Raw genomic sequence first — 13,538 nt, 5'->3', positions numbered from 1 at the left:
GTATGAATTCTTTTAATTATCTTATTTTTTTAAAAAAAACAAACAACAAAAAACCGAACTTAGTTCCAGGATCATTTTCAGAAGAATTTTCTAATGGCTACCTCCTAGGAGAACTTCTACACAAATACGGTCTTCAGGATGACTTTAATCAATTTTCAGAGAGCAGGTTAGTACATATGCATACCATGTCTCGTACAGAAATTAGATCAAATATTTATTTTTCAGTTAGGATTTGCTAATGCAGAATGGGAAAGACGTCTAGAACTTACAAAGATATTTGATACATTTATCAGTAAGTCAAAAGCTGCTTGTATTTGACACACGGATTAGCTTCGTGTTTCCAGAGAAACTGATCATACTACTTTAAGAAAATGATGCATTTTGGTTGCAACTACAATAGTAGCAGGTTAGACAAAAAGTTCAACAAGCCCTTCAAGGATGTCTCTTAAGTTTAGAGATACTTGCAGTATCTCCATGAGCTGTGTAGAGCCAGGAATCCAGAGGTATGCTGTGGTGGTGACCATTACACCTTCACTAAAGTGAAGAAGGTGGAGATGCATTGTGAGGCTCTGAGTGAAGCCCTGGCTGAAGCTCGTACAAGAATTTATAAATTTACAAGTAAGCTGGTGTCATATCCACAATGAAGAAGAACAGAAAACCAGGAAGTTGAAAAATCTTGTGCAGGTCTCTGAGCCTTGGTATGTTGATGATGCAGTTCGTGGGGTTCCTTGTCTTATGCTCCATATTGTCGGACCTTGGTGTACATGTGTATCAAATGTGCCAGGCTGTACATCCTCTTTTTGTTTCTTCTGAACCTCTTTTTATGTTCTTTGCACTTCTCATTTATGTATACCCTTTCCTATCCAAGTCCCACCAACTTCTAGGAGAGCAGCTTGAGCACAGCTAACAAAGGCAGCCAACAAACACAGCAGTTTTGCACAGCAGTTTTTGGGCTCTGCTGCTTGGACTTCTAGATCTCTCGTGAATTTCCAGGATCATTGGAGAACACCTCATAACTCTTCGAGGAACTTTAGAGTGCCTGCTGCCGCTGGGAAAGGATAGCTTCAGGAGGCTTTTACTTCTAGCAAGTTCTAGCAGCTTCTGAGAGTTCTGTCCATGCTTCCTGATTGCTTTGAGCTCTTGTCTCCACCTGACTTCTGATTAAGGAGGTACAATTAGTGAAGATGCACTTCAGCAAGTGCAAGAAGAGGTTAGAAAATCTGCTGAAACAGTGTATGTATGCTCAGTGAAGGTGGTGATACATGACAGGGCATGATCCCCAGTACCCACTGGAGCAGCTACTCAGAATGTTAGAGGTCTCAACTCAGATTGCTTTCCAGAGAAAGGAGGCAATTTTCCATGTCTCAGGCTGTAGCGAGTGCCCAGAGTCTTTACTTAGCCTTGGACAGGGGGAGGTGGTGGCTTTGCCTGCAGAGGTGTGTGCTCGTGGAGGACCAATGCTTATAAATACTTAAAGGGCAGGTGTCAGGAGGATAGGGACAGTCTTTTTTCAGTGGTGCCCAGTGACAGGACAGGAGGTAATGGGCAAAAACTTGAACACAGGAGGTTCCATCTAAACATGAGGAGGTTCTTTACTTTGAGGGTGGCAGAGCACTGGAACAGGCTGCCCAGAGAGGTCATGGAGTCTCCGTCCCTGGAGACATTCAAAACCCGCCTGGATGCGGTCCTGCACAACCTTCTCTAGGTGATCCTCTTCTGGCAGGGGGGTTGGACTGGGCGGTCTCCAGAGGTCCCTTCCAACCCCTAACATTCTGTGATTCTGTGATCTGTGTCACCAAGTCAAGCTGCTGCAGAAGGAGGTCAGTACACTGCTCAGTGTCACAGATGATGAAAAGGAGATTGACTACATCTTCTCTGAGACACTGCAGATACAGGAACGTAAACCCAGAGCTGTGCTGATGGAAAGGCAGTCAGAATCTGTGCCTGTTTGGTTGGGAAAAGCAGATGACTGGCAGCTTGTGACTTCTGGCAAGAGAAGGAAGGTTCCTGCTCTGCCTGCTGATCCATAGCTGCAGAACAGGTTCATTGCCTTGGTAGCAGATGATAAGCTGGTGGCTCTGTGCAACAAAGCATCTGAGCTGAAAAATCTGAACAAGACAGGAGCACCAGGAGGAACAGGTGAGTGATAGTAGTGGGAGACTTTCTACTGGAGGAGATGGAGGCACCAATCTGCTGACCTCACATGCTAGTCAGGGAGGTTTGCTGCTTGCTGGGGGTCAGGTCCAGGACTGTAGAAGGGCTTGTCCAGCCCTTGTGCTGTTACCGCTGCTGCTCTGTTATGTGTGCACCAAGGATACTGCCAGAGAGTCCTGGAGCATAACAAAAGTGGCTCTGGAGACAAAAGTCAAAGGCATGGGGGCCCAGGTGTTTTTTTTCCTCATTTCTGCTGGTGAGGTGGAAAGGCTTCATGAGGAGTGGACAGATTCTACAGGTCAACAAGTGTTTGTGCAGCTGCTGTCAACAGCAGGGATTTGTTTTTTGCAGTTATGGAATCCTCTTTGAAGATGGCGGACTAGGAAGGGCTGGGATCTGCCTGACCAAGTTGGGCAAAAGCATGTTTGCCAACTGGCTGGCAGACCTGGTGAGGATAGCTTTAAACTAGGAATGAGGGGGGGAAAGAGATGATTGTTCTCAAACGAGTGAAGAAGTTATGGCCTGGACTGGCAAGCAAGAGGAGGATATGTGAATAAGAGGGTCAAAACAGTGCAGAAGGCTGCCCACCCCAATGTATGTATGCAATTAAGGAATTGCTGAGAAGATAGCATTATGGGAGAAGCATTCACACTTTCTCTGGTAAATCAACACATTCTGGCTGCATCTCTGAAGTGCCTGGATACTAATGCATACAGCATGGGGAACAAACAGGAGGAATTAGAGGCCTGCGTGCAGTTGCAGGACTATGGTATCATTGGAATCACAGAGAGGCGGTGGGATAGCTCACACGACTGGAGTGCTGCCTTGGCTAGATATAGGCTCTTTAGGACGGACAGGCTGGGCAGGTGAGGAGGAGGAGTTGCTTTTTGTGTGAGAGGGTAGAGAAAATGCACAGAGCTCTGCCTTGGGAAGGATGATGTCCAGTTAAGGTCTTGTGGGTTAGGATTAGAGGAAAGACCAAACTGAGTGATGCTGTAGTGACTGTTTGGTACAGATCACTTGAGCAGAAAGAAATACATAAGGTTTTCTTGAGACGACTGAAAGAATTCTCATTTTCACAGATCTCAGTCTGAATAGAGAACTTTAACCAAGTTGATATCCACTGGAAGAGAAACACCACCAGGCACAAGCAATCCAGGAGGTTACTAGAGTGCATTGATGATACCTTACTGAGAAACTTGATTGAGGAGCTGAAGAGGGGAGATGTTCTACTAAACCTAATAAGTATGAACAAGGGAGGTCAAGCACAGCATTGACTGCAGTGACCATGAGATGGTAGAGTTCATGATCTTGAGAGGAGTGAACAAGGTAAATAGCAGCATCACAACCCTGGACTTCAGGAGAGCAGACTTTATCTTATTCAGGGATCTGCTTGGAAGAATCCTATGTAAAATGGTCCTTGAGAGAGGAGGGGTCCAAGACATCTGCTTGGAAGAACCCTATTTAAAATGGTCCTGGAGAGCAGAGGAGTCCAAGAATGCTGATTGATATATTTTTTTTAAAAAAAAAAAAATTTTTTTTTTTGTTTGTTCCAAACATCATCTTCTCCAAGAATATTACATCTTTATGTGAATAAACCAGAAAAAAGACAGCAGGAGGTATAAATGGAAGAATAAGGTGCTACTGACAAAACTCAAACATAAAAAGGAAGAATAAAAGGTGTGGAAGCAGGGCCAGGTGACCCAGGAAGAGCACAAATACATTGTCTGGGTATGCAGGGATGGCTTTAGGAAAGTCAATGCCCATTAGGAGTCAAAACTGTTGAGGGACATGGAGGGCAACCAGAAGGGCTTTTACAGGTATATCCGCAGGAAAAGGAAGCCTAGAGAAAATGTAAGCCTACTGCTGATTGGGGCACAGGACACAGTGGAAAAAACCCCAAACATTAGTGCTTACATTGAGGAAAACACTGCTTGTGCTCCCGAATTTTTTAGCTTATTTCCCAGGGCTCTGAAATCTCTTTTGATTGACCTCAGACTTTTTGTTGCGATATCATTTGTACCCACGTGAAAGAGCAGGAATGGGTAGTAGTCTAAAGATTGTACTAAGGTTTTCAGTCCTGTGGTGATGTCCCTAATTTGAGCCCTAGGGAAGCAGCAAACTTCCCTGAAAAGAGGGTCCAGTCCACAAACAGGTACTTCTGTTCTGCACAGGGGAGAATCACCAATGACTGTAACTCACCGTTGTTTCTTCTCAGTGCCGGTCTTAATGCAGATTTTGTTGTGAAGCGTTGGTCTCTCTCACCTCAGCAAGACTGCTTACTCCAGTTCCTCCTCTATATCATTATGTTCTTTGTCCACTAAACCCAGGACCTCATAGATGTTCTGTAAGAGTATCTCAGCGAGTGAAGAGGGTTTTCTCTTCCACTCTGTACTGTAACCTCCTTCCACCCCTCCTTATCCCTTGTCATACTGCCTCCCTCTTGGCACAATGCAAATCGAGGACCTGCCTCTGTACTGGCCATGCTGAGTTGGCTTCCATGCGTCATAGGTGGCAGAGTACGACTCCAATGATCAATCTCCCTCTCAGACTCTCAAATATCCCTCAGTCTGCCGTGCAAAAGGCTGAGGTGCTGAATGCCTTCTCTGTCCTGGTCTGCTCTTTTGGCAAAACTCGCACCCAGAAATCCCAAGGCCCTGAGACTAGCAGGAAAGTCTGCAGCAAGAAAGATTTAGCCTTGGTGGAAGAGACCAGCTTAAGAAACATTTAAATAAAATGGAAATGCTAAAGTCCATGGAACCTGGTGGCATATACCCACACACGCTGAGGGACCTGGCCGATTTCATTGCGAGGCCACTCTCAATAATCTTTGAAAGGTCCTGGTGATTGGAGGAGATTCCTAGGACTAGAAGAATGCAACTGCCACTCCTCTCTTCAAGGAAAGCAAGAAGGAGGAATTGGGGATGTGTAAGACAGTCAGCCTCACCTCAGTCCATAGGAACTGATGGAGTAAACAGACCTTGAAACCATTTCCAAGTGTATTAAGGACACCAAGATGATTTGGAGTTGTCAGCATGGATTTATGAAGGGAAAATCATGCCTGACTAACCTGACAACCTCCACAACGAGGTGGCAGGCTCAGTGGTTGAGAGAAGAGCGGCGTAAGCTGTTTACATTGACTTTTGACATCATCTCCCTTACATTCTCATAGACGAACTGATGAAGTATAGACTAGGTAAGTGGACAGTGAGGTGGACTGAAAACTGGCTGAACTGCCAGGCTCAAGGGGTTGTGATCAGCAGTGTGAAGTGCAGGTGACGGTCAGTGATAAATGGTGTAGCCCAAGTGCTGACTCTGAGACCAACGCTGTTTAACATCTTCATTAACAATCTGCATGAATAGACAGTGCGCTCGGAGCATGTTTGCTGATGATACAAAACTGGAAGGAGTGATTGATACAGCAGATGGTTGTGCTGCCCTTTAGAGGAACCCTGATGGGCTGGGGACAAGGGCTGAGAGGAATCTCTCAAAGTTCAGCAAAAAGGGAAATGCTTCTGGTGAGGAAACCCCCATGCCTTCAGTACCAGCTAGGGGCCAGCTGTCTTGAAAGCAGCTTTGCAGAGAAGGACCTGGAGGCCCTGGGGGAGAACAAGCTGAACATGAGCCAGCAATGTGCCCTTGCAGCAAAGGAAACTGACAGCATCCTGGGCCATATTAAGAAGACATGGCATGGGTGAGACCACATCTGGAGTGCTGTGTCCAGTTTGGGGCTCCACAGTGCAAGAATGACATGAATGTATTTGAGCAGGACCAGAGAAAGGCCATGATGATTAGTAAGGGCTGGGAGTGTCTGGCATATGAGAGGGAGGACTGTATGTGGTGTTATTTACAATGGGGTACTCTATGACTTTGTAAAGATAATTTGATGTTTTCACCTTTCTTCATTATTTTCCTTTCTAATAATTACTGACATTGATCTTTTGACAACTATCAAGAATTGAGGCAATCTTTCCTCAATTCCATGATATTTCTTCTGCACAATAAATAAATTATTCCTGTGTAATAGTCATTGTATGGTTATGAAATCCTGCAAGAACCTATACCTGCCTAAGCTTGCTTCATATCTATGAAGTAATACTTTTAAAATTTGGAGTGTGCTATTAAGTGAAAGCATATTATTCATGGATCATTTGGTAAGCTGGCATCCCTTTAATATTTTTTAGCACAGCTCAAGGCAATATCATACCTCTTAGGGTGGTGGTGGGAGAAATGTAGATTCCCTTTTTAGGAATAGGAGACCGTAATCTAGAAGGCACTAACAGAAAAGTGTGTGGGGTCATTGCGACTAACTAGTCAAGGTCTACTTAGCTATATTAGCTGCTTATGTTCCACAGTTCTTGGACATATAAGCAAGGGGATATTAATTGAGAAAGTGATACTACTTTTTTAAAGGGAATACTACTGGAAAACCTTTTCCAGTTTAGCTGTCCATATTTGAAAAATAAAACATTGTAATTTTCCCTGAACGCTTACAATGTTCTTGAAATAAGATTTACAAAACTTTTTTTTATTAAAAGGCAAGGTTAAGAAATTCCATCTGACCTGATTACAGAACAAAAATTGAAGAGGTGATACCACCACAGCTTTTCAATGCATGTGTGGTGATTTCTGACAATAGGGCTCACCTTAACCTTGACTCAATGGCAGAAAAATGTTCAATAGTTGTAAGCTACGTTATATATAACTGCGTAAGAAATAAGGCATGGACTATTCTAGTGAGAATAATGAGCTCCTGGACTGTTTTGTCTAGCAATAAGGTGAATACTGTGTTACCAGAAGGTCTTATATTAATATTGGACATTTTTGTAGAATTATGCTGTAGCTTGGCTGACCTCAAAACTTGTTTGTTCATGTGAAGGAACTACGGTGAACTCAAATGGTAGAGCAGTATAGAAATCATGATCTTCTGACTCAGGTTGAAGTTATGGATTTGTTTGATGAAATTTCATGTGTTAATTGTGATACAATGATAATTTATTGTTATTGGCTTTTGGCCTATATATCTGTTGATCTCGATGCTCCCACAGGAGAATCTACATATCAAGAGAAACATGAATCCATGATGCACTATTTCAGTTTTGAATGTAAATTGCTTATTGAGACCACAGTCTTTGTTTTCAACAGTACTGCAACCCATGTGTCCATTTTTTTTAATTGGAGTAGAAATATGACGATGTGTTGTGAGGATTAATAGACTATATTTTAATAATTTCCTATATTTTGTCTGGTTAGAGCCCAAGTGGATTGATACAGTTGATATAGAAACTTCATTCTAACTCTGCACTTTTTGTGGGTGGTATAAAATTATCTGCAACTGGGGGCTAAGCTTTTGCTGTCAAATGCACTTTGTATGTGTGTTCATCAAGATTTATGTAACGCAATGTGTTCTCTACTTTTTCCGAAAGTTGTGCCTTGTAGATCAATGCAGTTGTATGTACTGCAGTATAAAACCTAAGCTAAAGTGTGCATCACGTTACTTTAAGGAAGTCCTCTGTGGTTTTTTTATGCTCCTATCTTGGTGTGAGATAGATGTCACATCCATGCTTATTGCAACAAGTTGGTATTGAAAATAAGTTTATGTTCTGATTTTATTGTTGTTTTTAATCATATAGGGTTGCAAATGCAAAACTTAACAATTTTTCTCGCCTGGAGCCCACGCTTCACCTCCTTGGTGTACAGTTTAATGAGAATGTGGCCCAAGACATCATGACAGGACGGCATGGGGCTGCAACAAAGCTTTTATATGAATTGTATGTTGCTTTACAAAAAAAGAGAAAGGCAAAGCTCACTAGAGTAGCCATGGAAGCAACGAGACCTGCAGCAACTGCAAAGCTTAAGTCTATTAAAAGTGTTTTGTATCAAGAGGTAACTAACTATGCCTATTTTGTATAAATAAATAGGAAAAAAGCTAGCATATTTACATGTACCTCTCAAGCATGTTGCATGTTTCCCCTCCCCACTTTTTAAATCTCCTATTCAAAACCCAGTCCTTACATGGAAAAGAAGCAGTCCTTTGCCATATCTTATACGTGGACAGTGGGATTACACAGTTTGTCTGTGACTCAGGAGGATACTGATCGTCTATTTTGGCTCATTCTGTGTTACCTGTGTTACCTCTGTTTTTAAGCTTTCACCAGACTTAAAATACATATAGCAACAAAGGCTAGCAGCTGTTCAGCAGCTGCCATTTTACTCATTTGATAAGTACAGATTGCAGACTGTGTTGCAGTCTAGGTATCAATTTAGACTAATTTCCCCCCCAGGAAACCTGTTTATAACTGTGTTGAGCTTTGTGCCACAGTGGTTCCTTCTGTTGCATGTCTTTCCATATATTTATATTACACTTCAGCCTGCAATAACCATATGCTGAGTAATATAAAAAGGAAAAAACAAAGGGGAAGGAGATTATCTAAGAGGAAGTCAGTATCGATGTAGTAGATTCTGTTAAGGATGTTCTTCTTGTCTTCAACAGTAATGTTCAGCATGTGTAGATCATAATTTGTTATCAGGATGAGCAATCTTTAAGAAGCTGTATATTGTGAAACAAATTCGGCTGGGTGAAATTTCAGGGTTTTTTTCCGGCACACTTCCTGAAAAATACTCTACAAGCAGAAAGTTTACCAAAAGTGCAAGGATAGTACCAAACAGTGGAAACATCCCTTCACCTGTAGAGGGATAGCTTAAAGAAGATAAAACAACTGAGATTAGCTCTTGTTAATAGATTGGGTTCAGAATGGTGTTTGAATCATAGACTAGTTGAGGTTGGAAGGGACCTCTGGAGGTCGTTTAATCCACCCTCCCTGCTCTAAGCAAAGTCAACTAGAGCAGGTTCCTCAGGACCTTGTTCAGTTGCGTTTTGAATATCTCCAAAGGTGGAGACTTCACAGCCTGCCTGGGCAAATTGTTTCACAGAATGTTAGGGGTTGGAAGGGACCTCGAAAGATCATCTAATCCAACTCCCCTGCCAGAGCAAGACCACCTAGAGCAGGTTCATCACCCTTTCATTATTTTTTTTGCTTATGTTTAAGTTGAATTTTCTATATTTCAGTTGGCATAGAACAGAATATTTCAGTTGGAAGGGACCTACACCGATCACCTAGTCCAGCTGCCTGACCACTTCAGGGCTGACCGAAAGCTAAGGCGTGTTACTGAGGGCATTGGCCAGGGGCCTCTGAAACACTGACAAGCTTGGGGCATTGACCACCTCTCTAGGGAGCCTGTTCCAGTGTTTGACCACCCTCTCGGTGAAGAAACGCTTCCTCATGTCCAGCCTAAACCTCCCCTGGTGCAGCTTTAAACCAGTCCCATGCGTCCTGTCACTGGATCCCAGGGAGAAGAGATCAGCACCTCCCTCTCCACATCCCCTCCTCAGGAAGCTGCAGAGAGCGATGAGGTCACCCCTCAGCCTCCTTGGCTCCAAACTAAATACAGTTTGGCATTGTTCAAGTTCAAATCTGCATGTTCTTTTCAATAGAGTTAGGCCTGTTTTTCTGAAAAATATTTGACCATGTTTAGATGTTCTGTGTACATTAACACCGGAAAACACAGTTTGAAATTACTATAGCAAAATTATCGTATTTAAATATATTTCTTAGTATTTCTGACTCTTCATTAACTGATGTTTAATTTTAGAGTTTAAAAACTTTAACACCACGTCAGGCTGATTTGCAGCTACAGCACATTTCAGAGCATTTTGAAACAAAATCTAAGGCAATGGAAGATAAAATAGCTCGTATACATATCGCAGAACAACAGGAAGTTCAGAAGCTCCAAGAGAAACAGAGAGCCCAAGACACTGAAAAGGTGACTACTTACTTTTAATAGTCTTCTGAAGAAATATTTTCTTAAGGTCATGTACACAACGGGTTAGTTAAAGCCAGTGTGGGTACTTTTTAATTCTGTGCTGCTCAGTCATGTTTATACAAAAACAAAGAAAAGGAGTACTCATGACAATCATTAATGTGTAGATATAAAGCCAATATACTGTTAAAAGACCCTAAAAAACATTTATATTTAAAAATAACTTAATTTTAAATTAAGAGTATTTGCATATTATCATGCATGGAAAATACTTATAGATATGAAGACAAAAGCATAAATTTCACAACTGTACATGTTTAAGATGTCCTTGTAAAAGAATTTTGTGACATTCTTCATTTGTGAAGAAAAGAGGAAGCATTGTTCAAAAGCAGGAAAAAAACACAGGGAAGGGGGACCTACAGTGGGTATGGCCTCAGGACATCTTGTAGCTCTGTGGAGCTGTTCTGATAGAGCGAAAAAGAGGAATTTCTTAAGATACAGGAACACTCAACCAAAGTACATCCTGTAGTTTGTATAGAGGAACTGGCCAGCTATCCAAGGGGTGTTGAACCACAGTGAAAATGAAGTTGCCTAATTTGAGATGCATTTTATATGGCTAATTAAAGGGAGAGAGGCTTGTTGTGGTTATTTAGCTGTTCTATTGCCACTGCATGAACAAGAATGAAAAGAAAAAAGTCCATGTATCTAGAAAAGAAAATACAGGCAATATCCCAAATATTCAAAATAAAATTCTAAAAGAAAATTTATTAATATCTTATTTGATATATTAATTTTTTTTTTAACTGTCTTTGCCTCTTTGTAAAAAAACTTCTTTTCCACTCAATTCCAGTTTTAACTGCATGTATTTGTAGTGCACTTTTAACTAGTGTAATTTAAATATTTGTTACTTCTTGATCATCTGAGACTTGTTGTTCCGTGGTAATATTACCTGATGATATTCTCAGTTTCCGTACGAGGAAACTGGTATTCTCAGTTTCTATTCTGAATTCTGAACTGAAATAGTTACCGCACTAGAGCTAGAATTTAATACAAGCTCTTAAACGCCTAATAAGCATAGGGCACAAAGTGTTTTTCTTTACAGATGTGCTTCTATTGCACTGTACTATTTGTTAATGCAAGCATAGCATATATAGGTGTATAATTTTCTGATAATGGAACTTAAAAATGTATCTTCATCCTAAAATATTGGTAACATATACTAGCATATTGCTAAGCTGCCAAATTATTCAGAATATAGAATGATACTTTAATTTAAAATGCATTTTACGATATCCGCTTCTTGATATAAAACTGATGATCTATTAGTACAGTGGCTGAGAAGGTTTAACTATGGACAAAAGATACAGAATTTTTTGCTTTCATGTAATTTTAGTGATCCACTTTAGGAAGAAAAAAAAAAAAGAAAGAATGAAAAGTCTTTTGCTCTAGCCCGGAGCTTGATAAGCTCTTCTACTTTCTTCCTAGAAGATTTTTTTCCTAATGGCTTAATTACGTTTACTTCATAGAGATATAGGTAGTGTATTAGGGCCATATGGTGTATTTTGTTTGAACTTAAGTATCTGAACACAAGATGTTAAATATTCAGCATCTCATAGGAAGAAGGAGACAAAATGAAATAATGGCCAGGATTCGAGCAGCCGTTATACAGGTTCCAAAGCCACCACCAAGCCACGGCATAAAAGCTATTGAAGCCAAAAAATTCTTAAAGAAGAAAAGAGAAGCAGAGGTAACATCTATGTTCTTTTAATGTTAATTATATTAACTTGCACAACATATGATTTCTGGGAGCACTTACACTTGCAAATACTGTACTTGCACCATCCAAAAGCTGATGATATAACTGTTAAAATGATGAAGTAGACTCAATCAGTGAAAATGGGGCTAAATACTAATATGATTATGATTCAGCATTTGTTACTTAGTAAAAATAAGGGTGAAAGTCCTTATTAAATAAATACTAATTTAATTGCCGACAGTATTTTAGCTTCTAGTCTACTGAGTAGAATACGTGAAATAAAAGCATTAGTGTTTCCTTCTGATTTGCGTATGCTGAAGTTTTGCACCATAATGTACGAACTCTTCTGTAACACACTATACAATTGTCTGCTTTCTCAAAAATGTTAGTAAAAGCTGAAACTGACAACACTCTTAGATCAAATCAAGAGATGATGGCAATGCACCAATGAAAAAAAATAAATCTATATTATCTAGTGCTGAAGAGTACTTGGGTTGTAATCTTACAGTTCGTGGATTGTATTGTCATCAGGAGTGCAAATATTACCAGTTTTTACAACTGTGCAACCATGACAGATGCATTTAAATGTAGAATGTAGGAACATAGTTGCTTGAGTAACTAGCAGGGATAAATTCAAGCTACTACTAAAGCAGATCATAGCCCAGAATACCTTGTTTAAAATCCCCGAAGAGTAGGAATTCTATAAACTGCTAGAATCCTACACAAAATCAAAATTATTCTGTAGAATGAACAGCTACAAAATGGTAGGATTTTCAGGCTTGTGGACATAGATATAGCTAGGAAAAGGATGGGGAAGGAAGTGAAAGGTAAAAGAAGGAAATAGTCTTTTCTTTTTTCTTGATCTAGAAGACACTTGAAATATTTTCAGTGCAAACATTTCAGTTTTACTAACATGACATAAAAATAATTCCCCAATACTTTATCCTTATGATACTTTGTAAAGAGAAAAGAAACATTAGATTTTGTGTTATTTCTTCAGGACACATACAAGGAGATTAAAAAGTTTGAGAAGTCTATAGCAGCAAATGCCTCTGCAGTACACAGCCAAGTCACTGACAGGTAATATTTGGATATTAGATTGTTAAGATTAGACAGGATCCTACCTCAAGTGCCTACTATCTCTGTAGACAGCTACTTGAGGAAAATGTGATGGCTTGTTTAATTTAAACTGTGATTGCCCTTTGAGTGATTGTCCCAGTAGCTCTGCAAATATTCCAGCTCCAGCACTGTTACAGTGTTTTTACCTTGCCTTTAGTTGTCGTCGGAATGACTCAAGCTTCCTTCTCTCTTTTTTGCTGTATATGCAGCAATAAAGGACACAAAGTGCATCTCTTCTCTGTTCATTTCAGTCATTGAGTCTGTAAGGTCAGTTAGATCTGCAGAGAGACGAGAATGGTTGTGGACATACATGGTAACATTTCAAAGAAAATAGCGAGAAGTAACCTTCCTCCTTAAACTTATCTCTATGTTGATTTATTTGTGAATAATTTTGAGTGATAGTTTTTCTGCCACGTCTAGTGATATGTTTACCATGCTCAGAAGAGGTGGCACTCATGCATACTGCTGTGGATACTTCTGTGTGCAAACAACATGCAATTAATAACTCTGCAAAACTGCACTTAGAGTCTGTGGAGATATTGAAGAGAAACCCATCTTTCTTTGATATTCTGTGAGCCATCCTAATTTCCTGTTTCTGCAGAATTTGGCTTTATATTAGCAAATGAACTAGTTGACAGTTGGCTCAAGACAGTGCTGGAGCCCTCCTCTAGACTTAGGGGTCATTATG

At 40.5% G+C, this 13,538-nt stretch overlaps 1 protein-coding gene across 1 annotated transcript in view; it reads left to right on the top strand.

The window, feature by feature from the left end:
• The window catches only part of SPEF2 (sperm flagellar and cilia associated 2), a 95,024-nt gene that overhangs the window by 782 nt on the left and 80,704 nt on the right, over positions 1-13,538 (top strand). The window contains 4 exon segments of the mRNA XM_086479742.1: positions 64-166; positions 7,788-8,040; positions 11,582-11,722; positions 12,732-12,811. Of these exon segments, the coding sequence (XP_086335868.1) occupies positions 64-166; positions 7,788-8,040; positions 11,582-11,722; positions 12,732-12,811 (577 nt within the window).

Source organism: Leptosomus discolor, chromosome Z (genome assembly GCF_034619465.1).
Source record: "Leptosomus discolor isolate bLepDis1 chromosome Z, bLepDis1.hap2, whole genome shotgun sequence".
Taxonomy (NCBI): domain Eukaryota; kingdom Metazoa; phylum Chordata; class Aves; order Leptosomiformes; family Leptosomidae; genus Leptosomus; species Leptosomus discolor.
The sequence above is the reverse complement of the archived record's forward strand: the minus strand, read 5'-3'. Positions and strand labels throughout refer to the sequence as shown.